This window comes from Platalea leucorodia (assembly GCF_965183815.1).
Source record: "Platalea leucorodia genome assembly, chromosome: 7".
In the NCBI taxonomy this organism is placed as follows: domain Eukaryota; kingdom Metazoa; phylum Chordata; class Aves; order Pelecaniformes; family Threskiornithidae; genus Platalea; species Platalea leucorodia.
Window position 1 is genome coordinate 42708709 of NC_138829.1, and position 26292 is coordinate 42735000.

A 26292-nucleotide genomic window follows, 5' to 3' on the forward strand; every position below is an offset into this window, starting at 1 on the left:
ACAAAATCTCTGTAAAATAAAACTAATAAGACTAAACCACTGGATACTATATTCCATTCATCTTGACATGAGTTTCCTGGAGTTGCCATGTAAAGTTCAATTGCCTTTCTCCGGAAAATGCATGAAAGCATAACTCTTATCTGCTTTGCACAGCTATTATATATTTCCTTGCTCTTTTTGTCAAATTTAAGGTACTGCCAGGTGCAGTAGTAGTCCTGGGTAATGCTTGTAGCCGTAGGCATTGAGCTCAAGATCTCTGCTAACCCTTGCAAATGTTCCTCTCCTTCTCCCCTGTCATCCTATCACACACAATCTGGTACTGTTACTCCATGCCCCTCACTCTGCTCCCCTACCTACTGTTCACCTCTGCAAACCAAAGATCCAGCCCTGTGCCCATGCCTTGACCTTGTTCCTCTGGGAAGAAGAAACAGGAGCAGCCCAGGAGGAGCTGGAAGCTGCTGGTCCCTGCAATAACCTGTTAGGTGTGTGGGGGGTGGCCCTTTGCAGGCAGCGAGTTCGGGTCCCCCTGCCTATATGGAGGCTTTGACCAAAGCAGACAAGTGTGTGTCTGTGCACAGGCAGGTCACTGGTAGTTATTTACACACAGAGGCTTTTTCCAGGGCTTAGTTTCCCCCACACAGGAGCTGCCATCGCTCTCTGCTCAGTCCCCGTGCCACAGGTGGGGAAGAGCTGAGTTTGAAGGAGCAGGCTCCAGTGGTGGTGCCCTCTGTGCTTCTCTGCTTGACTGGATGGCCTGGGACACTGCTCACCACAGAAAAAGGGTGGCAGCATTGTAGGAACCAAGGGGCAAGCACAGGCTGGGAGAGGTTCCCAGCCAGAGGAAGGTACCGCATCCCTTTTGGCTGTTGTGCTTGCCCCATAAGATCCTTCCCTGGAGCAGTCATCCTTGGCGCTCCACTGTCTTCGGCAATGGGAGGGGAGTCCTTTACTTATAGAGATGAGATGGGTGGGGCCTCAGGTCATTTTATAAAATAACTTGTCATTGACTCCTACAGGAGTAAATCCTGCAAACATGTCTCAGGAAGTGTTGCCCGTGAAGGTGCCAGAAACACTCTATTACCTGAATCCAGGGAACGCCATGATGCCATCAAATGCAAAAGCACTACAGGTAAGAAAATGGCTTTAAAAGTTTGCTTAAGGTCCACTGCATTTGACGTGTTTTTGACAGAAAACAAAATCCTGCTTTGTGAGTGTGTTTATATACAAGCTACTGTACAAACTTACTGTCTGATGGGACTAGGTGGCAATGTCTCTGCCTGAAGGAGTTTAAGATGAAATGTTCTCTTTGTGGCTATCAGTGGCAAAAGTCCTTCTGACTCCCCTGGAGCCAAAGATCTCAGCTTCATAGGCAAAATGAGAGAAGTCGGCATAGCAAGGGGACAGAAAAAGAAGAGAAAGTGGAAAAAATGAACAGGGAAGGAAACCATTTTTAGGGGACTGAATTGTCAGCCTGAATCCAGACCCAGACTTAAAAAATCCTTTTTCTTCCATAATTAAATGCTACTTTTATTAAATAATAATATTTCTGTATCAATAGCAAAATTTTGACATGTGTATTAATGTGATAACCCCATTTTTTGTTATTGGAAAAGGGATAAGGACAGGATAGAGAACAGGGATAGGGAACTGAATTTTATTTCCACATTCGCATTTTTGTTCTGAATTTTCCATTTTGCTTTGCATTCTCTGGGTCATTTCAAGATTTGCAGTTAATTTTAACTGTGGTATGTTATACATTGTTCTGTGTGCTGTTTGACTGGACAAAGGCACATCGCTTCAGAAAGTACTCTGGAAACAGAAACATAATACTTTCGACATTTTTTATAGGAACTGTCCTTTAATGGTGTTTTTCTACAAAGCATTTCAAAAGGGGCACCCTACATTGTAGAATTATTTTGGAACTTCTATTTCCTGAAAAAAATTGAAATGTTAGATTTAAAATTTTGCGATTGCAACATGTTTCATGCTCTGGGTTCAAACACAGAGACGAGATTCTGGGATTTTTTAAATTGAGATTTAATACTCCTGAAAGCAGAAGCAGCTTGCCAAAAGATCACATTCGAAACAAAAATCAAACCTTTTTTCACAGAATAAATGCAGAGGCACCTTTTGGATATCTCACAGCTGAAACACCTCTTCCTTCATTGAAAGGGTACCCATGGCATGAATTTTGTTCCAGTGTGTGCCGAATGACACGGTGGTTTGTTCATTATGCAGAGCGCTGTAACACAGCTGGGTGTAACCAACAGCTGTTCTAATTGGGGTTTCAGCATAAGTTATTTCAAGTAGGAATTAATTATCTACCCTGATAATGCTGCTGTTGTTGTTTTAATGTTATCATTTATAATTTATTTCTTTCTTTCTTCAGGATGAAGACTCAGACATCGATTCTTTGGGAGATGGTGAACTGCAAGAAGAAAATGAAGAAAGTACTGTACCAGACAAAGGTGATTTCAAGGTATTACAAACAAGAGAATTTTGAACCAAAGAGGGCTGACGGTTTGGTTTTGCTCAAAAGGGGAGAAGGCTCAGGTAGATAAATAATGATGGCATTTGAAGTCTTACAAGGGAAAAGCCCTTAAGTTTATTGTTTGGGTCATTTTATTCCACTTATATTTGTGATTTTCAGAATTTCTTGTTGTATTTCTCTGTTATATTTTATTGGGAGCATGCAGAATATCTACTGTTTTAATCCCTTGCTTACTTGTACAAGAAATCCATTGGTGAGCTTTCTGTTCCACAATGCTTTTTGTAACTGAAAGGGCCAAAAGTAACAGTGATGCATGTTCTGCTCTAATGGCTTTGGCAGTGCAATCTCTATCTTAACAATTTATGGGGGAGTCCTGGATTATTGAACCCTGATTTTTCACCACTTCTGTGCTCCATCAGAAAAAATCTGTAACGGGATCATGTGAAAGGAGTGATGTTTGAATGTGCTAGAGCTATTTCTCTTGTTTGAAGATCAGTCGTAGGTTTATTTTTGTTAGAAATAATTACTGATTTTGATAGGGGTTCTCATTCTGCTACTTTGCTATCTGTGCAGTAAGTACAAGCATTGTTTCCTGTCAGGACTAGAGAAGCTGAAATGTGACTCTCATAACAATGTTGTCCCAAGACTGGCTTCTGAGCCAGATAATTCTATGGAAATTTGCATTATAATCAATGCAGACAAGTTATACTGAGACAAAATGAAGCTGAAAATGAACTTTATCTGGAAGTTGAAGTAATACTGTAAACAGGCAGACAGGTGAGCGTTTTGATAAGCTAGTTACCAGATAGTCCTGGTACAATTTAGGCACCCAGAAATTAAAACAAATTCTTATTCACATTCAGGGTATTTTTACTTTTTCACGTACACTTTTCAAAGTTTAGCTTTTGTGTTTGCCCAGTATTAGGATTTTTATTTAAAAAAACCCAAACCAAACTGTGGCATTAAAAGATTATACTGTATTTTCTCAGGGTATATTCAATCAGTCTTGGGTCTTTGTGGCATTTCATCTTGCAAATATTTAGCTTATAATGTCTGGTATCTCCAGCCTGTGGAGATACCGAAATTCTGGACCATGTATAGGATGAAGAACTTTGTAGATACTAAAAACAGGCCAAAAACCTGTTGATCAGACTTGATTGAAATTGATCAGTCTTTGCTGTAACATTTGTTCCTTACAAGGGGTAAGGAACCCAAAATCATGGTGAGGGAAAGCAAAGAGATTTGAACGCCTGGGTTATAATTACTTATGATAATTATACATATAACAGGTAACTTCTTGTCTCCATTTCTTAATCCCACGCAGCGATGTGTTTGTTTTTCCATTATCTGCTCAGGATATAGGCTTAGATCAAAGGCATTTAAGGATCATGAAATTTTGAGGGAGCAGGGATGATGGTCGTGGACCAAAAGAATCATCTTCTGTGTATGGAACCATAACCTTCTTCTAGACCACTATATTGCCCCTGTCTCTCACTGAAGGATTATTTTTCACATTTCAAAATTCCAAAAATTCATGACAATCCATTGGTGATGGACTAAGTTGTCGTTCTTGCATCTGGCTACATAGTCATTGTTTTTTTTCTTCTATGATCAGAACATAGCACTCTTTCCTATGCACTTGCATGATCATGACTTGATTACTGCAGCATATCATGTGTTTATGTGAAGAACACATACCTGCTCTTATCTTCTGCTCAGTTTTTCTCAAAGGTAAATTTTTCATCACTGAAACTACCAGAAGATGTAAATATGAGGGTCTCTGCCTGCTAAGAGGGATCATCTGTTAGAAACATACCACAGCATATCCCAGCAACTGCATGTGCCTTTATGCCAACATGTTGATTTTTATCTGCATTAAGAAATCTATATTATTCAGGCCTTGACTGGTACTTTGCCCCATGCTAAGGCAGCAGGCAGAGCCAGCTCTGGTATTTCAGACATCAGTGCTTATATTAAAATATTTAAGGATTGCAGCAGGTCTCATACAATAATTAATGTGAAGGAAGGGGAGGGGATAAATTGGATGCATAGTTCTAAATTCAGCATGAGCAATGTCTTAACAAGGCTAAGATGCCTCATACCTCAGGTCACGTGGTACCTCATTTCCCTGCCAGGCAAGGGCTCCTTGTTCTTGCAGGGTTTGTGCAGCTGTGAGAACAGCAGCCCTTTAACAGAAGAGGGGCAGGTTAAACTCTCACCCTTGTGCAAAGCAGGAGCTCTGGCTTCTGCTGGGTTTTGGAAGCTGGAAGTGGCTCCTGAGATCATGGGAAGAGTGGGGACCTGCCACACTGCATGGCGAGGTTAGGAGGAGGTTGCAGCTGCTGCCTCTGATAAAGGTGGGACTCCACCATGTGAACCAAGAGCTGAGGCAGGAGGGCTGGGTCCTCGCTGGTGCTGCACATGGGGTCCCTGTCTCCCACAAGGGCAAATGCCTGCTGTCAGGAGCACCTCCAGCCCCAGGCTCACCAGCAACTGAGGAGGAGGCAACAACCCCTGAGCCACCCCCAGCCCAAGGTGCTTGCAGGAGCGTGGCACCAGCAGTGGCTCTGCTCAGCTGCAGAAGCTGTTCTCAGCCCAGGTGCCTCCCATGCCACCCTGAGTGATGGTATGGGGATGCCTAAAACACAGATTGCTGAAATGACATGGTCCAGCATGCCTCCCACTTCAAAAATAAACCTTGCAAAGTCAAAGGATGCCACTTCCCATCATACCTTTGAAATATGATTTGTCTTATCCATATTTGACATAAAAAATGTAAACCATCTGTGTCTGATGCAGACCTCTAGATTCCCCTGAGAATCAGTAGTCAGAAACAGAGATTTTCGGGGTGTGATGCACGCCCTGTGGTAATGTCTACCTTAGGATGAGACTTCAGAAATGCCTAACAGCTGTCAGATGTAAACACCTATTTTACAGCTATCTGGAATCAGGTGTGACGAGTCTTAACACTCAGGTGGTTAATGTTCAGTCTAGTTTCTTTCTCTTGTATTTCTTCTGGTTGGAAAGGGCAAAGCAGTATAAGAGGGCTCCGTCTTTTCACGGATGGACTACCCTGGCTACAGTTCTACATATGGAAATAATTTTGAACATGCAGCTGAATGCTCTATGTTTTCAAATGGACCTGTTTTTCAAAATCAGAAAAAATGTGGCTGTTAAACATCTGAAAACACTGAAGATGGAGGGCAATGTTAACAGTACTGAAAGGGCTATGCAACTAGCTTGAGTTACCAGTCAAATAATAAATCTCTGCAGAAGTTGGGATCACTGTGGACTGAGAATGTTGTGTTGATCAATATTTGAAGTTCTGCTTTTTGGAAATGTGTTTCAAGCACAGTATCAAGTGCACAGTCTTATTACTCAGAAGTGTTCAGAGTCCTATGATAGATATATGTATGAGGAAGCAATGATCTGAAGGACACAATTCTTGTGGCCTTGCATATACCTGTCATGCTCCTGTGGGCACAGATAAATTTTCCCTGCTGAAACCAGGGTTACTGTGACCATATGCATGAAAGGGGTGTTTCCATCCAGCTGTGTGAGTTTTAATTCACCGATACCCAACCAAGACTTCAGCTAATTCTGGTGAAAAGGTGGTCTGATTAGAAGAAGTTATGCTACTAATAAAAAACATGAAACATACGGGTTGTAAAAAACAGCCGGTGGCAGCAGTGATCCTCAGCATCCTCCCAGCCCCTGTGCAGCCCCACAACCATTGATGGAAGTGCCACATCCCCAGCGCCTGGAGGAGGTGAAGGAAGGAAGCAATTAGAGTGACTGCTTTTCCGGCTTGGAGCCCAGGTTTGTCCAGAATGAGGAAGAGCTTCAGAGACATGGCAAAACACAGCAGCCAACTGCGCTCAGCCCAGGCAGTGTGCCACAGTGGGGTCCCCTGGCACATCCCACAGCAGTGGGAGATAGGCTCCAGCAGGCTGGGGCAGGGCTTGGCTGAGTGATGTTCACAGCCTGAAGCATCCCGATTACAAATGTAAAAAACTTGAGGATGCACATTCTCTAAGAAGATCCGACTCTCAGACAGCTCAGGATAGGCACTTCTTCACACATTACCAGCTCTATATACATCGTAAGCAGCAAGGTATTTTAGTTCTTTTGATTTGGTCCCTGGCTACCATCTAGTTAAATTAGCACCTGGAGATGAAGAAAGGAGTGCCCCGGTGACATCCTGTGAGTGATTTCATCTCAGCAGAATGCTTCACTGGGCCAGGAATGCAGGAGGACCTTAGTCAAGGCAGGGAAGCTATCTTTGCCAGGAAAGGCTGCTGTGCCAGGAGATGACATAGAAACGGATAGAGGCATTATTATTGGGTGAATGCAGGAAAAATGTGTGGGTGGAGAGGAAGCTCTTTTCATGGTTTTCATAGATAACACAAAATTTTTTGGGTTGGCCTGTAGAAATGGCCTTTTTCAACTGTTGAAAAAGTAAATTGATTGTTCTCAAGGTATTTTTAAATCTCATCTGATCTTTGTAGGATGGCTTGTGGAACAGCATGCAGTGCAGTTGCACTGAAATAGGTAATAACACCAGCACAATGTGGCACATAATTTTCTCTGCTTCCTCATCACAAGTTTTCATCCAGCATGGCAAAGGCTGCCTCCTCACAAGACCAGGTGGAAGGCATTCCACATTTCATGTAGAAAAGCAACAGCTGAGCACCTGCTTGGAGGACAGCTGCTTTTTGGTGATGATACAGTTTTCACACACACTGAAGATGAATTTCAGGATCTCTTCATTAGCATTTCTCTGTTAGTTTATGATTGTTTTGGAATAAATACCAATCTAAAAAAGGGCAACAATCAAGACCGAGAATGTGTTGGTTGCCCCTGGAGGTTCAAGAGTAAATTCTCCTCTCTGAATCAGTGGTGTGGGATGACTGCTCTCTGTTTTGGGAAGGCAGCTACAATATTCTGCCAACTGATTGAACATCTATGGTAAAACAAGGAGCTAACACTGAAAACCAAAATATGCCTTGACCCAGCATACATTTGACTGTACTGTTGTGGAATTGTGAGACTGGGGTAGTCTACTGTAGGCATGGCGCAGTGGTGAATGTCTATACCATTGATATCACAAGCTGGGAAGATGCTACTAGCAATAGCCCATGCTGGAAGAGTCTGTTAGAAGAAGAAGCCTAGAGGCTGAAGAAAGGTACTGAGAGAAAAGCAAGTAAAAAAAAGGTAAAGAAGAATATCTATCCTCTGGTCTCATGGACTCTTGTCTCATTAAGGAGTATTGTCATTTTGGAGATCCACAGCCACTTGTGATGTGACAGGATGTATTATACAGCTAAACTAGTGGAGTAATTTACAGCAGTGCTTCTCAAGATGCATGCCACACATACCTACATCTGGATATAAGCGTAACTTTAAAGAGGGCTGGGATAGACCTAGCAAAGCACAAATCTGCCAGGAATGCAGACAGCCTGCATCCCCAGAGTGCTCAGGACAGAGAAATTTCTGTTTTCAAATTCTTACTCACCCAGGTGGGAGAAAGTTGGAATCATTCACATGACAGAGGAATCCTTTACTTCCACCAACATAGTAACTTGGTGTCAAGTACCATACCATGTTATTCTTTTTTACGGGAAGTGGTGGAAAATTGGAGGAAGAGACTATGAGGTCTGCTCTACATTTGATGGAGCTGTTGTTTGGAAAATCCCAGTAAAACTTTGCTTCCCTGGGAGTACAGAGAAACTAGCAGTGTACACCCTGCTCGTGCACTGGCATCACAGTGTGCTATATTGCATGCAGCTGTGTTATATGTGCGTGTGCATGAAGCACGCATGAGTGCAATTTGAGAAGCACTGAACTGAAGACAAGCTAACAGATTGACAATCAGTGAAACAGTCACAGAATGACCACATCAGTATTGATTTTATTGAAAGCAAAGCTACAATGTGACAGTGTTAAATGGGTGTTGTAATATGTCCTTGTTAGCCCCAGGGCAGGACACTGCTTGGGGTCTTCTACCATTCAAGGCTGTTCTGGAAACCTCTCTGTATGTGGAACTTCATGACAAAGCAGCAGCCTTTTTGTTGTTAAAGAGATCATAACAGGTTTTAAGTAAAGGGAATAACAGAACTTCTGTCCTTTGCTTTATGCATGCATAGCTGCTGTTTTCTTTGTTTGTATAACTAGACCCTAGTACATCATGTTATGGTTGTCACTGTTGCTATTTAAATACATTTCTTTTGTTTATTATGTTACTGGAATTAATTAAAACAGTAAATCCTCCTGGGAGCAGTAGAACTAGTGAGGCCTGATCACTCAGTGATTTCTGCTCTCCTTGTCTTCTCTACGGCCACCGGCAGGTGCCAGGGCTGCCAGGATGGCTAATGCCTGGCTGCTGCCTCTTCCTCAGGTAACTGGCTGGTGGTATCTGCCTATCCCCCAGGGCAACCACAGATCCTGATTTCTGTAGCTTCTGTGAAGTCACTGATTTTTTTTTTTGTGACTTCGGTAAGTCTTTTTGTGAAACCTGTCTCTCAGAATTGATTTCCCCACACCAGATGGGGAAATTTGACTTACACATTAGAAAATCGTTACATGGGAACCAGGAGACAGGTGATCAGATGGCAGAAATGGTGTAATAATAATTAAAAAAACTCCAACCCACTGCACTTCCTTAATGTCTCCTAATTAAGAATCTCAAACTGCTTTGCAAATATTGAATCCATCGGTTCTCACTCAAGCAATGTCATTTGCCTGAGGAAGCATAGCTGGAGTTGATCCAGGAGCTGGCAGAGCCTTGCACAATCTCCCGAGATAAATGGCTGCAAGAATTGCCCCATGCTTATGCAGATCCTACCAAACAATAAGTTTCTGCCTTCTAGGGCATATGCTAAGGTGCCCAAGCTCATTCCTAACATGTGAGTGTAGTGATCTGCCTTTGCTAATTACCCAGCTGAGAAGAAGGGTTAATTAACTGGGTGGAGAACTGTATTAATATGGCTATGCTGTTTCTGAAATGTGAACCAGTGTTCTTGCATGGGGTAGTTCTGAGGACATACCCCTCCATCAATTGTTGTTTGCAAATTTTGCAGCTTCTGTTAGACTTTTTCTTCTTTGAGAACACTTGAAATAGAAGGTAGATGGATTGCTGAGGGTGAATTTTATTAAGAAGTACTAAAGAAAGAAGAAAACAAAGAATTCTTGAGGCACATAGAGGAGGGCCAAAAGCAGAAACCCTCTTTAAGACCTCAGCAAAAACTTTTTAACATAACATGATGTGTTAGGAGAGAAAAGAGAGGATTTTAAACACACATTGAAAAAGTAATTTCTTGTGACAAAGAAGGCCTAATTGTCTTCCCATCTGAAAATAAGGTTCTTTTTGCTCTGTTCTCTTAAAAAAAAAAAAAAAAAATTGGCAACATTACACATATTGTTTTAAGTGAGATTCTTCCAGCTTCTCTTTATCTGCTTTAACATCTATTTTGTCTGCTTGTTTACAGTCATTCTAGGAAGTCTCTGAAGTGCTATAGAAATAGAAGGATGCTTCTAAATGAGAGGAAATCAGTTGATAAAAATAGCAGTTGTCAAAAAGAATGATTTGGAGGGCTCTGTTGTAACCACTTATGCAGGTGGAAATGTTTCTAGGAGTGTGAGGAAATGACCGTGTGTCACAGCCACAGGAAATGCTGATTTATTCATTGGCTTTGTCAGAGTAGCCTTTTGCAGATAGGTCTGAGCCAGAGACTGCTTTATGTAATAAGCCAGCAGGAAATCGCCTTCCTTAGAAGAAGGAAATCACATTATCCTCTAATAATAAATAGGAAGAGGTCCCTGCAGTCCCAAAATCTGGAGAGACTTGTTTTATAGAAGGTTATGGCTGAGACATTCAAAGGGACCAAAGGATGTTAAGCACTTTCAATCTTAAGGGTTTTTTGGAGGGGGGTATTGTTCTTTGTTTTTCCCCAACGGCAGCCCATACCTAATTCCTTACCCCCTAAATCCTCTGGAAACAATTCTCAGCCATTGGTTTGTCTCATAGTCGTGATTTACAAAAGCTCAGATTATTGTTACTGTTTTTCCCGTACAACTGTAAAGGGAAAAAAGAGAAATCTATGGTTTTGAAGCAGAAGGCAAAAACACCTCTCTGAGAGCAGTACTTCGGGCTTACCCGGTGAGAGTCAGTGACGACAGTGCTCTTTTCAATGCGATGGGACCTCATGGGTGGTTACTAAGGGATTGGCTGTAACTTTGAGTAAGACTGCCTGTATTTTGACAACTCCATCATGGTGCTCACCAGTGCATTTACTCTGTTCAAGAGACTTACTGTAGCTATGTTGTAGAGCTAAACTCTGCAATTTCAGAGCAAGGGGTTTTGCAAGCCTCTCACAGACAGTATCAGTTGACAGGGATTTAACCCTTTCTTTTCTGCTATGATGAACAATCCAAACTCTCAGACCAACACAGCAAAAAGACAATGAAATGTATAAAATGTTAAAACAAGACTTCTTTAATAGCAGAAGCTTATGTTGCAGATTTTCATCTGCAGAATAGTGAGATGGTTGACACAATTTTTACCGACTGTATTATTATTTTGTAGCACTCGATTAGTTTGCATATTTGATATTTTCCCCCTCTTATTCATACTCCATTTTGTACTGTTCTTCTCCAGATAGAATCCTCTCCCTGCTACCTGCTGACTGTAAGGATCATCCGGATGAGAAATCTCCAGCGAGTGGACACCTGTAAGTATCTCCATTCTTAGTGGTATCTCAGGGTACAGGCAACAATTTTTCTTTTATAACTGTATAGCAACATTTCCCAAGTGTTTCTGAAATAACCCAGTGTTTATGTAAACTAATTGTTATAAACCAGGTCAGCCCTTGCTGCTTGCTGCTGTTTCATTGAATGTTATTCCTGTGCATTCTGGTTGGTTATAAGACTTGAATGTGGTTTTGGGGATAAGTATTTTCTCACAAAGAAAGGAAAGTTTCTGACACAGGTAGATGAAAAAGACCACATCCTGTGTTTTCAAAAGGAAGGGACCATTGTGCCGTTGGATTGTATCACCTTGGGAACTGTGGCTGGGAGGAGCAAACTTTTTCACCCCCTCAGTCTCGGTTCTGACACAGATGAAATGAACAAGAAAAAACTTTCTAAAATCATTACCACCAGGCTAATGCCATTATTAGTTACCCTGAAATGACTGTCGAAAAATATGCTGACTGAGAGCTGGAAGCCTTGTCCTTTCTAACATTCGTGCAGCAGTCTTGCAGTTGTGCAAGCGTGTGAGTCACACAGCAGGAAAGTGGTGGGAAGTGAGTGAGCAGGAAAGGAAAATACCACTGTTTAGTTAAAGGACATGCACTACTCACATGTGCAGTAAGGAGGGGCATTTCACACAAAATAGACAATTCAACAGTTTGTTTTCTTTTGAATCAATACGGCTGTGTGACAACCTGTGAAAGGATGCTGAAACTAGCTCTAGGGTGAGGATGGAAGGGAAATGGTGTAACCCTGCTGTCTCTCTTGATTCTTCTGTTTCACTGTGAGCAGCAGCCATCAGCACTATAGCCTCTTGCACAGGAAGAGCCAGGGAAGATGTCCTGAAAGACGAAGATCTGGATTTACCATGCAGTACTATTCCCACCTTACCCTGTGTTTGTGACATGTTTTTCTGGAAGGTATATCAGAGGACTTCCCTGTGTCACGGCTCCGAGTGAGGGATATGCTAGTGGTATCTTTGGTCATATCATTGGGTCGCACTCTCTGTGCCTGTATCTCCCTCCTGGTCCATGGCTGTGGCACACATGTAATAACGCAATAACACAGAAAAGTTTCATCAAGGACTCATCTCAGATCTTGTGCGTGTCAGGAGGCAAGACAAAATCACAAATAAGTAGGTTGTAGAAAGAGATTGTGCAAGCAGAACTGAATCAATATTTTGCATTAAATACACAGCTGACCAGTTTGCCTGCATCTACGCATATAATTAAGGATTGTTTGATATGCTTTGTATCTCAAAGTACAGTTAAGATACAAGAATGATGAATCACATCAGTAGAACAGAGTACTTTGCCAGCCAAATAGCCAACAGTCATTGATCTCCAATGATAAACATAAAGGCATGCAGTAGTCATACAGAATTACTTTTAAAACATTTTAAAATCAGTATCATTACTTCTAGGATCTCCAGACATACTTGAATACCTATTTTTGCAGTTTCAAAATTCTTCAAAGCATTATTATCTGCATAGAATTTCCCAGATTAAAAAAAAAAAAACAAAACACAACAGTCATACAGAACCAAATCAATGCTAATACAGTCCTCTGAGGGGGATATGTTCAGTAGGTCCACTGCAAAAGCCTCTGACACTGAGTAACAAAAGAAGCTGCAGAAAGGCACTATGATGACAGACCTGAAACAACTTTTACATCCAGAGGGACTAAGTAGGCTACAGGCATTAAGAGTGGAAGGGAGATTATTGAGGACAACATGGAAGCTGTCTCTACAAAAAGGAATAGGAGGGAGAAGGTGAATAAAGAGTAATTTTTCACCATTTTTCACAATACAAGAATAAAGGAGCACCCAATAAAATTATCAAACAGGAAGTTTAATAAGAGGAATATACAAGTGAACTGTGGAAATGATTGTCACAGGACTGTGTGGATGTTAAAATATATCCATTCAAAAAGAAATTATTCATGGAGCCTAAGTCTAGCAAGGGTTATTAAACACGGTATTCCCAATGCAAACTCTGGTTTGGGAGATCCTTACTCTGACATTGCCTGAATAACGGATGGTGGAACAGGTGCAGTACTGCTCTAGAATTAGCTTGTTTCTTCTACTCTGGAGCAAGGTGTAGAAGGGCTATTACCTGGCAGTGAAATGATTAAGCATTTCTTTTTTAATATGAAAAAGCCTAATGTTTTTTCTTCTGTCTTATTCTTCAAAAAAAGCTAAACTCTTCCAGATGAGACTTTCCCGAAATGTCCAGTCCAAGCCAGACATGATTCCTGGAAACACATAGACTGAATGCTGGAATTTGACAAGTAGTAGGCAGTTAAAAGTGGTGTCTTATAGACAGAAGGAGGGCAGCTTTAAATATGCTTCTTAAATCAACTCTGTCTATAAATGAAATAAAGACAAGCAACTTCCTTTGCAAGGAAAAGATGCAGATGAGACACTTTGTTCCTCTTTCAGAGAGATACTGATATACCTAAGTAAGGCAAAATGCGTAAGGCAGCCAGACTGGCTGGGCTGACTCGACCTGCCCTTACTGGGGAGACATTTGGCATGAGCAACCAATGTTTTCAATGTTAGCAGTCAGTCTCCTGGCAGCCTGCTGCAACATGCATCATCTCTGCACTGCAGTGTTTCTGCATTGTTTATGAATAGAATAGAATAGAATAGAATAGAACAGACTAGACTATTTGAGTTGGAAGGGACCTACAAGGGTCATCTAATCCAACTGCCTGACCAATTCAGGGCTGACCAAGTTAAAGCATGTTATTAAGGGCATTGTCCAAAAGCCTCTTAAACACTGACAGGCTTGAGGCATCGACTGCCTCTCCAGGAAGCCTGTTCCAGTGTTTGACCACCCTCTCAGTAAAGAAATGCTTCCTAATGTCCAGTCTAAACCTCCCCCAGTGCAGCTTTGAGCCATTCCCATGTGTCCTACCACTGGATCCCAGGGAGAAGAGATCAGCACCTCCCTCTCTACTTCCCCTCCTCAGGAAGCTGTAGAGAGCAATGAGGCCGCCCCTCAGCCTCCTTTTCTCCAAACTAGACAAACCCAAAGTCCTCAGCTGCTCCTCATAAGACATTCCTTCTGTCCCTGTCACCAGTTTTGTTGGACTTCTCTGGATGCATTCAAGGACCTTCACATCCTTCTTAAATTGTGGGGCTTTTGATGCTGCTTATTGTTTATCTGTACCAACAGGACTGGTAAAGACCCTGGTATAGACATAATGCAAAGTGGGCATGGGTGTAAGGAGAGCAGGAGGCAAAAGAGTATAGTATGCAACCAAAATGTCTGAAGTGAAAAGGCATTCCTGGGAATCATGATTCTCAGAGTCATCAGTCTGCAAAGCCCATCATGCCATCTGTGTGAGGGAATCAGATGCTACTGGGGTCATTGCTGTTGTTTCCACCTGTGGGCTAGAACACAGAGCAGGAAGGCAGCCTGCAGCAGAGGGAGGGGAGAGGAAGGGAGGGGAGGAGGAAACCTGAATGCTGGAGGTGAAATGTCCTCTCAGCTAACACAGTCAGGAAGAAAGTACAGGGAAGGAGGCTAAGAGATAAGAGTGGTGGAAAGGTAGAAATGAATTAAAGCAGAAGATATGACTCCAGACAAGGACGGTTAAACTGCTGTCAGAACTTTTTTTTTTTTCCAAAATAAGATATGGAAAGTGGAAAAGAGCAGGAGAGGGAGAGGGCTAGGGCCTGCTGAATATTTTCCAGACAAATTTTTCCATCAGAGGAATATTGTTTTTTTGACTCTGCAGGAATGTGTTGATTTCTCCACAAATTTTTACGAACAATTTGACAGAATTAAAAATGTTTTTCCGTTTCTGCATTAAAAAGTAGAAAAGCAATAATTAAGGTGTCAGTTGACATATCATACAGCATTATGTAATTTCTCAAGCAGTTCTGAATTTCAGTTCTTCATTCTGACTTGGACAGAAAAGCAGCAAGCTTTTTTGAACAAATACACTTTCAACAACATAAAACGCAGCCTCCACCCAGTTTGAGACAGTGCCAATGGCTGTAGGGTGACACCTGGCAAAACCTGGTGGAGAAGGAAAGAAAAGAAGACAAGAAAAAGCTGCTATTGCAGCCAGGCGAGTTTTTCCCTTTCCCCACACATCAGCGTACAAGCTCTTGTTCCCCTGATCGACCTGCAGAATTCTTACCTGCTGCTGAAGGGTCTTCTCTATTTACTGCTGCCATCACTTGTGTCTCTCAAAAGTCTCATATCAAAGGACATCCATTCTCAAAGTTAGTTACCCTTTGCATTACATGGTATCTGATCATTTTATTGTTAAGAACTGTGTAAGAGAGAGTTTCAAGGTGCTGAAGTATTTTGCGTAACCTGCATGAAGAAACATTGCATTCTCCTGGCACACAGTACATCGCATTTTTGTCTGTAGCCATTTGAGATATACTTTAATTTAGGTGCCTTTGAGATATGGGATGAAATATCCTTCACTAACCTTCTCCCGGTGCATTTCTGGAGAAAGACTTGGTCCCTCTCTTCCTGGAGGTGGCAGTTAGTTAAGATCCACTGTCTAATTCAATGAGCTCCTTCTGGAGGAAGCCTCTGCTGTCTCCTACAACAGGGGTAGTTCTGTAGCTTCTTTCACAAACCCTCACCAGGAAAATCACTGAAGGCAATGCAGAGATGGAGACCTTTTGCGCTTCTCAAAAGGTGGAGGAGGGTCCCAGGTCTGTCTCATCAGACAGCAACTGAGGGTTAGTGTGTGTGTGCATGCACACATGCCACAGAAAAGCTTGTTGGTTGAGAAACTGAAAAAAGTTGCGGACTAGAAGAAGAAATTCTCACCCTCTTCTTTTATGCACAACATTGCTATTGTCTGTACGTCATGCAAGGAAGAACAGAAACCACCTTCTGTTCTAGGTCATCTTATGGTCTGTGCTTTTCCCCTCTCAGAAAGATATCTTGAAAAGAGTTGCATTACATCAGGCATTCTGCCTTTAAATAACTCATACTTGCTGTTGGTATCGTGCAGTAACCTTTCCAGTGTCATGCAGCACCACTGACTTTGCCACATTACCAATTGTTTTGCCTCTTTCCCTACCCAGTAAGCCAGGCTGATTGCTATGTGTCATTGTGGCTGCCGACTGCAACGTGTGAAAAGTCCCGCACTAAAACTGTGAGAAACTCCAACAACCCAGTGTGGAACGAAACCTTCTACTTCAGGATCCAGAGTCAGGTCAAGGTAAGGAGCCAAAGGTGTCTGCTTGAAGCAGCCTGAAGGTTTTGTGTATGGTGGATCCTATCTATCTCCTGAACTGTGCCCAGGAATTGTTTAAGAGATGGCACAAGATAAGGGACTGTTCAAATTGTTTAACAGCAGAGATTACTGCGTTCCTGTGCCTGTTCGATAGTGCTGTTTAGGAGGGCCAGAAACTGAGCTCAGTGTTGAAGTTTTAGGGAAACTGGAGACTCATATGAATCAGTGCAAGATGGATACAGAATTAGGAAGTCAACTAAGCTGTCGTGTAGGTATAGCCAATGTATTACTCATGTTACAGCAATTAAAGTGAACTAGGGAAGAATGAATATTTGATTTACAGTATGTTTTTCCAAAGGGCAATGATACTTAATTTCTCCACTTTTCTTCTCAAGCACATCCCCAACACTCCTTCTTCCCTAGAGCTAATGATGTTCAGACTGTAGAAACTATAAAAACCTCTTCTCCCCCGTTTTCCAGAACGTGCTGGAGCTGACAGCGTATGATGAGGATTTTGCTACTCCAGATGACCATCTCCTCTGTGCGCTCTTTGATATCGCTAAACTTCCAATTGAAAGAACAGTGCTCCTGTGTTTTAAGCCCAACGCAAAGGTAAGAGCAAAAAATAAAGCAACTAAGAAACCAGTGGAGAGTTATACAACACTTTCAAAATCTTGGGGTGAGCTTTCTGAATCCGACATGGATAACTTATCCCAATAATGGGTACGTGAATTGCATTTAAAATATAAACACAAAAAATGTGGTAAAAAATATGAATGTGAGAGCCTGAGCCCCTCCTTCCAGTATTTTTATAAATTATTAAAGAGCATATGATTGAAACGGTGTGGTAGGTAGGGAAGGGACCTGATTGTGAGGTATCTCTGAGCAACACCAAGGCTGCACAGTTGTTGCAGGGTGAATAATCCGTAATTTTTTTTTCCATGTAATTCATAGCCACTACCCCCTGCCCCTTTGATTGTATCTACTTTCACCTCAAAGGCAAAGCTGAAGTTGCCCCTGTGTGTATTCCAGCACTGTCCTCTGCAGTGATATCTCAGCTAGGGCTGAGCCTGCTGAGTCATCTACTGGAATTAGTGCAGTTTTGGAGCTCTGAATGACTGATTTACTGTTTCTCAGTTTCCCATCTATAAAATGAGAAAAAGAGTCTTGATTCCCTTTGAGGTCTATGGATGAGATCAGTGAAATACCTCGCACGCAACTTCTTGCTACCATGGGCAGATTGCTTCTGGTACCCAAACTAGGTCACTCACAACTAGCTCATACGTATCAACACTGCCTTACAGGGGGTTGCATAACTGTAACTCTGAATCACTCAATAATACCAGTCTCTGTTTATTATGTTAAAGTGATGGGTGGAAAGTATCTTTAACTTCCAAGCTAATAGCAAGGACAGTAAGTCACAGCAGGACAGTGCCAGGAATAGTTAGGAGAAAAAGGTAGAATTCAGAAGACAAAGCAAGTTGCAAATTGTCTTTCTGCAGAGCTTCACACTAAGAGATAAAACTACAGGTTTTTTTGAAGATACCTCGAAGAAGGAAGGAGGTGAGGAAGGAATTGGCAAACTATCTGGTTTGAAATGTTGTTTCAGACCTTCCAGTCTGAAATATTTATCACAGGCTATGCATTGCAATCAGTTACTTCAATATTGCATACCAGGGACCTGGGTTTAGACAAGGGAGAAAGCATTATGTAGATAACTTCATTTAATTTCTTGTTCTTGCTTTCAGGCCAAGGAGGAGCTAGAGGTTGAATTCAAATTGGAGGCTGCGTAAGTGATATACAGATTATTTTAAAAATGCAAAAATCATTAAATGCTAAAACAAAGAAATAGCATTAGAAGTCACGTTTTGTGGGATTTCTTTGAAAAAGTGCCAGACTTCTCCTACATCATTACTGCAGTCTCAGACACCCGGCTGATCCCTCCGGTCAGCTTGTTCTGTAGTTTAGTTGCTTCCAAAGACATACCTCCCAGCATTGTCTTTTCTGTCCACAATGTCAGACTTGTCTAGCTGGGGACATTTCAGAAGAATTTCTGAATGTGTGTGCATGGGCTTGTGTGCATGCATGTCTATCAATCTTTCCATGCCTGTTTCAGCTTATGCGTTGGACAGACTCCTAATGTTGAACCATCCCGGTTAGATTTTCAGTGTATCTGGCTCCTTTGATTTTCCCTTGCAGCACCGTTTTGGCACTAGTAATTCTGTTTTCTTTCTGCCCAATGCAATGACAATGTGTTGGAAGCTCTAGTGCAGGGTTTTTCCTCCAGCATGGTCAGCCTGCCATCCATATGAATCGGTATTTTTGTCTCTGTGTTGTCACAAGGTAACTAAGGCACAGTAGAAATAAAGTGACCAGCCTAAGGTCAGCCCTCATACTAATGGGGAGCAAAGACCAGAATTCAAGTCACCTCACACCATCTCCTGACTTCACCTGAATGATCTAGAAACCTTTTTTTCCCCCCATGTAATTGGTACCCACTGTCCTGTGCCCCTTTGCTGGTATTTGCATACCAACAAATACACAGAACTGGGCTTTCCAATGGGGATATGCTGATGTATAAGCATATTACCACTGAAACACGTATACTTTACATGTTATAGTGAGGAGAAGATTTTGACTGCCTAACCACAGATTCCATTTTAGATAGATAATCATGAGACTGCACTGCAAAAAAGTAGCCATGATACATATTGCTCAGCTTTGGTACAGAGGCAAGTCCCCTCAGAGCAGTGCTCAGTCCAAGCAAGCATGGAAAGGAGCTTGTTACATCCCTGCTGGGGTCCCTCTGGCTGTCATTCTTCTAAACAGGGAGAAAGGGCAACACCCTGGGCAAGGATGAGTGGGCATTTTTTTCACCTAAAAAATCCATGTTTTTTATTTTGTTTCCCAGTTCTGGTCCTCATGAAGCCATTGCTACCAATGGAGTCGTGGTGGTATGTATCTTTTTCCCAAGAAATTTTCTATAAGTGTTTCCTTAATATAAAGGGGAAAGGAGTGTGGAGGTTAGAGAAGCCCGTAGGCCAGTTCTTTCTCTTTCTTCCCTCTTTTCTATTTAGATACTTTGAGAATGGGATATTTTGTTGCCCTGTTCATTGTTGATATCCCATTATTTTCCATTTGTCCTGTATTTCAACACACAACACACACAGAGCTTTCCTCTGGTACCAGTACACCCTCAAAAAAATGTACTGCTGTCTGTCAAAACACAATGGTAAAAAGACTGTGAAGCCACTTGCTGATAACCTGCCCAGACCTTTCCTCCCCTGGGAGATGAGCCATGCCTAGTGGGTAAGCTCAGTACTAAGTATTGACCTATCATAATTACATGAGTGAGTGCCATAAAAAAAAACAACCCAAAATGGTAATAGCAATGCTTCTTCAGAAAACCCTTTCTACTATTTACTCTTGATCTCTCAGCAACGTATCTTTCATTTATGTTTTTCCCAGTTTAACACTTTGTATCTATGCTACTATCCTGAAAATGCTCCTGTTTTTCTTTGTATCTTCCTCTTACTGTGCCTAATTATATGTCATTGTCACTGAAGCATGCTCTACAACTCCCTCCAAAGCTTTTCCTTTCTCTTAGCCAGTGGCTACTGGTCAAAAGCGAGAAATGCCAGGGAATTGGGCATTTCAGGTAATTAGACATGTCCAAAAGCTGAGTGATTCACAGTTCCCAGTAACGAGGCTGGGATGTGATGATCTTTCTCACAGATTCCTGTTCTCTGTCTTCTACAGTGTCGTGAACTTTGCTGCTTGGAAGTTGAAGTGGCAGAGAAGATGCAGCAAAAATCAAGTAAGGTTATTGCTTTGTTATATATCTACCAATAGTTGCATGCTTACTGATGTATTAGTGGAATAAATAGTATGTACAGTATTCAGTGCAGTTAACACCAGGTAAACATATTAAGTTCTTACAGACTTCAATGACTGCATCTTGTACTCCCTTAGCTATATGTAAATAAGGTCTATTAGACCCGATTAAAGTTGAAATTCCTGTTCTATATAACAGCAAGAACATTCAGAATCCCCTTCCTATGAAAATAGCATCCGCTTTGCTCCTTTCCCTTTGCTGCCAGCACTCCCTTTAGAGCACTTTCCACTAGACAAAGTTGTGGTTCAAACTCTACAGCTCTGCTACCCGCACCCCGCTTTCAATCAAGCCAGCGCAATTTTCTGGTTAAATCATAGCGACATTTCTCACTACCTTTGTTTTGCTTTTTTAGAGAAAGAGCTTTCCCTCACCGTGAAGGGCTCCTTTGAGGGGACGCAGGATATCACACTGGGCCCCGATGGAGTGGCCAGCCCATCAGGTCCCACCAAGTTCCACTATATCAAATATGCGGAGCCAACACTCGATGTCATGTTGCCAAAGAAGAGGCACTACCACCCTGTATGTTGGAAGTGGCCTTAATGATGAACCAACCATGAGGGCCTCTCTAGAAAGTGGGAGGAGGGGAAGAGGGTAAACCCATTACTGTTTTTGTTCTAAAGCATGTTGTTTTCCCAGTGGACCTGTAAGTACAGTACAGAGACGGGCTCCCCAGTCGTGATGCTGAATTCACTGCCCATGGGAAGGAAAATGACTATTGCAGAGGTGAGCATCACTTTCAGTTGTTAGGAATAAAAGGTCACTCAAGTAGAAACCATTCCCCGTAATATTGTCCCAGATGGCTGCTAAGAGGGTCAGAAATGTTCTGATTTTTTCTCAGACCTTGAACAAACAGGAGCTTTGTTTCTCCAGCTATTTTCTCCACAGAAGCAGGTTGTCCCTCCATTTGATTCATCTCCATTATGTGCCAGTATTGGATACAGAGACCAACAAGGATGTCAGAAAATATGATGTAGATCTCTGCTTGTTTACCTAAAGACTCACTGACCCCTCCTTTGCTTAGGGTCCAAACTGAAAGTTGCTCCTTGGACAGAAGCTTGGAAAAAGTCAATAAACTTGCCCTTAGTAAACCATGTTCTTCAAAGGACAATATATTAAAATATATTGAAAATATTAGACATAGCATATGGATTTTTAAGAATGTAATGAGAATATTGCTTGAAATAAATCTATGTACTGTATAATTTTGAATGAAATTAATAGAAGAAAAGGATCCTTACTATAAAAAAATGTGTTTCTGCTAAGAAACATCTACAGATGTCGAGATTATTAGGGACAGTCTTGTCCAAATATTACTTGTTATGTTGTGAAGAGAACATCAGATTTCAGGGCCATTAAAACATCCTCTCAGAACAGAGCACTTTTTGTCAGTTAATATGAAGGTTGCAATAACGATTTTAAGACAGGGTGAAGTCTTGGCAGAAGCAAATGCAGACTTGCAGTCTCTTCACTGTGAGACTGTAGCCAGGATGTTAAAGGTCTGTTGTGTATTAGAGCATAAAGAACAGGAAATGCACAAAAAATGGTATTTCAGGATGCTGCAGAAAGCTTGTGAATAACATGGGAAATGGGACCTACTGCATGAGTCTCAGAAACCTCCTATACCAAGACCATTCATGGTTTCTGTAGCCTGGAAACATTTGAGATCTGTGGGTAGGGATGTTCCACTAAAGATAAATGAATGCTTTTGGAAATATATGCTGAGATCTCAGACATTCAACTTCACGATTGCCAGACCTTGCTGGGGTCTAAATCTAAAATCCAAAGCTCTGGCCCCAAGACAGAAAGGGAAAAAAGAAATTTTAAAATGAAAATTAAAAAATTACAGTACATATTCTTGTTTTCCAGGAGAAAAGGTTTGACTTGAATGTGAGAGCACAAAGCTGGTAAGAGATCTTCTATTCCTAAAGACTGAGGTTATTGATTTTGATATTGTTTTAGCCACATGGAAATGACACAAGCAGGCATTCTCAGTCTGAAAACTAGATCGTGGTTTTAATAAAACATAAAATACATGCATAGGATATTATACATAATTAGCCTTAGGAAGATTTGGCTTTAATTAATAGATGTTGATAAACATGTATTTATTTTAGCATTATCCCTTCCCTTCTGACCACATAATATTATTTTTGATCAATGTCAGTCTCTGAAATTCACAAAAAGAACAAAGCTGACTAAAAAAATCCAGAAGAGACATGAGTAAACATTAAACTTGATCAGAAATTGTGAACACTTATATTTTTTCTTAACTGTCAGTATTCAGTTGCGATAAACCTTGTATTCTGTTAAGTCCAGTTATACTGTATATTGAATAGAAACTAAGGTAGACAATGTGGTTATTGATTTGATGTCTATAGACATGCTCACTAATACTCATCAGTAAACATGAAGATATTTCAGTTATCCATAGATATATGTAACACACAGAACTGGACAAACTGATTTTTTTTTTGTGTGTGTGCATGACTAGGAGATAAAAAGGAAAAATAACATAATTTTGAATTCAAACAGAGTTTTCTGTCATTCATTTCAGAAAGGCAAGTGATCAATGACAATAGGAAAACCAGCATTATTCCAGGACAGGAAAACTGCTTCCCACTTATTTTTTTTTTTTTACTTTCAGAGAACTTTAAAAGCAGTTTGTTTGTATTTTGATTTACAATGGAAACTGGCTTTTGCAGCTCCACCTAACTCAATTCCCCTTGCATGTCTTCATTTCAAATACAGTTGTAATCATTTGACCGATTTTATCCAAATCTGATGGTGGTGAAATCTCATAAATAAATTTCATTACTAGTTTCATTGAAATTATGGAGTCAGTAGAAGAGAGAAGTTCTGTCACTGAAAGAAAAAGCAAAACCCTGCCATTTTGCAATGCCTGGCCAGGGCTAACTGGCCAGCCAGGGAGTCCACAGGTAGCTCTGGCCTGAAGACACCATGCCAGATCTCTTGCCCATTGATGTCTTGTAGGTGCAGGGCAGGAAGAGACAGGAGGGAGGTTAGTGAGTGGAAAAGCACAAATGCCCAGGGAAATAAGCTACAACAGTGGAGTTTTAAAGAATGACGTATTAAAATTAAATCTTCCTCTGAGGAATATTATGCTTTGCAACTTTTGAGTCAAGGTTGATATGAAATACAACTGCCAGTGCTGACCCGTGAGACAGCTTGTGCAAGTGCAGACAGATCAGAGCAGTGGGGGTGAAATCCTGCACCACTAAAATCAGTGACTCATCTCCATCCATCCAGGGGCTGGATGTCACCGAGGTCATTCCTCCAGCAAGCATGGTGACACGGCCACCTGTGCCTGGCAGGCGGGTGGATAAGTTTCCTCCCCAGCGATGCTTACCACTAGAGGGGGATGCATTCCCACTCGAGTTGCTCAAAATGAGAATTCTCCTTCATGTTGGAAATGCCAACATTTGAAAATTGGGTTTTATTTTACATTTAGAATGAGAAAATATCCCGTGAAATGGAAATTAATACACTCACTTTTGACCATTTGCACTCTAAACTCGTGATTCTTTGGAGATTAGAATATTCATTTAAATCTTTTGTTTCATATGTAGATACTGTACATTGTTTCTTCATCAATTAGTCATAACGGGGTATAATGCTGCTGGTTAAGCTTACTAATTGAAATACGTTTTCTTACTTTTAAAAATAGTTAGAATATTCTCTCTTGCTCCTGTCACATTGCATCACCCTGTTTGAAGGGAAGGGTGCTGTAGATTATCTTTGATCGAAGTCCTAAGATTGATATGGGTGTGTTAATATGTAAAATATGTGCCTGTTTTTATCTTAGTAATTGTTCGTGCCACCAAGACCTGGATATGCGCTTTGGGTTTGACTTATGTTCAGAGGAGATGGCTTTCCTGGGGAAAAGAAAGAGATATGTAGCAAGTGCCCTGAAAAATGTTTTTCACCTACAACAGGATCTGCTGGATCATGAAGTATGTCTGTACTGGGGTGGTGTAGATTTTGAATATAAAGTATATAATATAAAAAAAAAAAATCATTTATTTTAGAGTAACCTCACAACACTGAGGAATAACAGCATTGATGAGGGTAGCTTAACAACACTGGCTCTGAACTGAGTGTATTTCTTCATGGAGCTGGCATGTGGATCTTCATACAGTAGTAATAGATATGTGAAATAAGAAAAAAGTGGCAAAGGAGCGGGAAACATAGAGAAAATACATTGTTGCCTCCACAGAAGGGTTTCTTCTTGTTCATCTGTGCCCCTGTTTGCCCTGGAGATGGGCAAGAACCCAGGCTTGGGTTGATATCTGAACCCATGTTTATCCAAAGGGAAGCAGCAGTAGCAGTCATTGCTTCACTTTGGAGCCTTTCCTTCTGAAAAGGGACCCGGGCTCTGAGATCAGGACCTGGGCTGCGTGTGGTGGCCAGACCCTGTTGCAGTCTGGGATGCCATGTTGAACGCTGTCAGTGTGAATGTCCCATCCTCCTCTGCCCTACAGGTCCCTGTTGTGGCTATCATCACGACAGGTGGAGGACTGAAGTCTATGACAGGACTATATGGCAGCCTCATGGGACTCAAGAAATTGAATCTCCTGGACTGTGTAACATACATCAGTGGGCTGTCCGGCACCACGTGGTAAGCCAGCTTGTGCAGGAGGCTTGACCAGGCCTTTTGAGGGTGACACTTGCAGAGGGGAGCTTCTGAAAGCAGACCAGGTCAGGACATTTTCTTCAAACACTGTAGAAACAAGCTGTTTCTCAGTAACAGGTCATTAAATATCAGCTTGATCTGATGCACCGATTTTTTATTAGCAGTTCTTTATTGTGCTTTTCAACTCCACATTTGCAGCAGTTAAATATGTATATGACAATTGCACTTGTCAAAATGGTTTCTAAGCAGTTACTGTGGATGTAACTGATGCCCACAGCATCACGCCTCTTCATCTCTCCACTGATGTCCCATTTGTTTTTGTTCCCAGTAACTTCTGAGACTGGCTCTGCTTTCTAACTGGTCACACAGAGAAAACTGCAGGACAGTGCACACTTACCCCTGCAACCTATCAGTTTGGGAAAGGACTGAGTTCCCCTGGGCAGTGTTATTCTCTGCTCACAGGGCCTACAACTGCTCAACATCTGATGGTCCCACATAGGGAAGGTTGGTAGAGGCATTAAAATAAAGCATAGATATACCATAAGATTAACACTAAGCGATACAAAGCGAAGCGACAGCAGCTGGTGTGAACGGATTTATGGTTCTAGAAAAAAAGCAAATAAAATTTATTATAATTTTCTGCCTAATTTGTGCTTCAGAAATGTACGGATATACACATCTGACAATTTTATCCCTTAAGCTGCTGCCAGTTCTGTTTAAAAAAAAAAATCGAGAACATCATAAAAAAAATACCTTATCATTCAGAGCCATCTTTAAAACTGTCATAGAAACTCTGGAGTGTTCATTCTGCTGGATGGAGCAGCAAAACCAGAGTATGTATGAGCAGAAGTGAATCCCTAAATATAAACCTCTGTCCCCAAAGGCACAAAATTTCAAGTCTTTTTTTGCTCCTTTTGACTTTTGCTGTCTGTATTATCTTTCTTCAGGACCATGGCCAATTTATACAGAGATGCCTACTGGTCGCAGAAGGACCTAGACTCACATATTGGTGAAGCCCAGAAACAAGCAACCAAATGCAAGATGGGCTGTTTCTCTATGGATCGCATGAAGTACTACAACAAGCAGCTTTGTCAGAGGAAAGAAGAGGGATACAGGACATCATTTATAGATCTTTGGGGGCTCATGATTGAGTACTTACTAAATGATGGGGTATGATGTATATTTCATTTCTTAGAGAACCATGTATTTTTCTCTTAGTGAATGGAGAGGAAACTAGCCCATCATTTCAGAGAATGTACCTCAAAACAGAGTGGAGTTCTCCATGTCAACAAA

At 41.5% G+C, this 26292-nt stretch overlaps 1 protein-coding gene across 1 annotated transcript in view; it reads left to right on the forward strand.

Annotated features, from left to right (window-relative positions):
- Window positions 1-1033: 1033 nt before the first annotated feature.
- LOC309593802 (cytosolic phospholipase A2 epsilon-like) overlaps window positions 1034-26292 on the forward strand; it is a gene marked incomplete at both ends in the record, with an annotated part of 35707 nt that continues 10448 nt past the window's right edge. The window contains 14 exons of the mRNA XM_082318880.1: window positions 1034-1129; window positions 2390-2479; window positions 11148-11220; window positions 16302-16438; window positions 16934-17065; window positions 18202-18242; window positions 19365-19407; window positions 20213-20270; window positions 20701-20867; window positions 20985-21071; window positions 22215-22252; window positions 24172-24319; window positions 24848-24984; window positions 25947-26169. Coding sequence (XP_082175006.1) covers window positions 1034-1129; window positions 2390-2479; window positions 11148-11220; window positions 16302-16438; window positions 16934-17065; window positions 18202-18242; window positions 19365-19407; window positions 20213-20270; window positions 20701-20867; window positions 20985-21071; window positions 22215-22252; window positions 24172-24319; window positions 24848-24984; window positions 25947-26169 — 1470 coding nt within the window. The remainder of the gene's footprint in view (window positions 1130-2389; window positions 2480-11147; window positions 11221-16301; window positions 16439-16933; window positions 17066-18201; window positions 18243-19364; window positions 19408-20212; window positions 20271-20700; window positions 20868-20984; window positions 21072-22214; window positions 22253-24171; window positions 24320-24847; window positions 24985-25946; window positions 26170-26292) is intronic.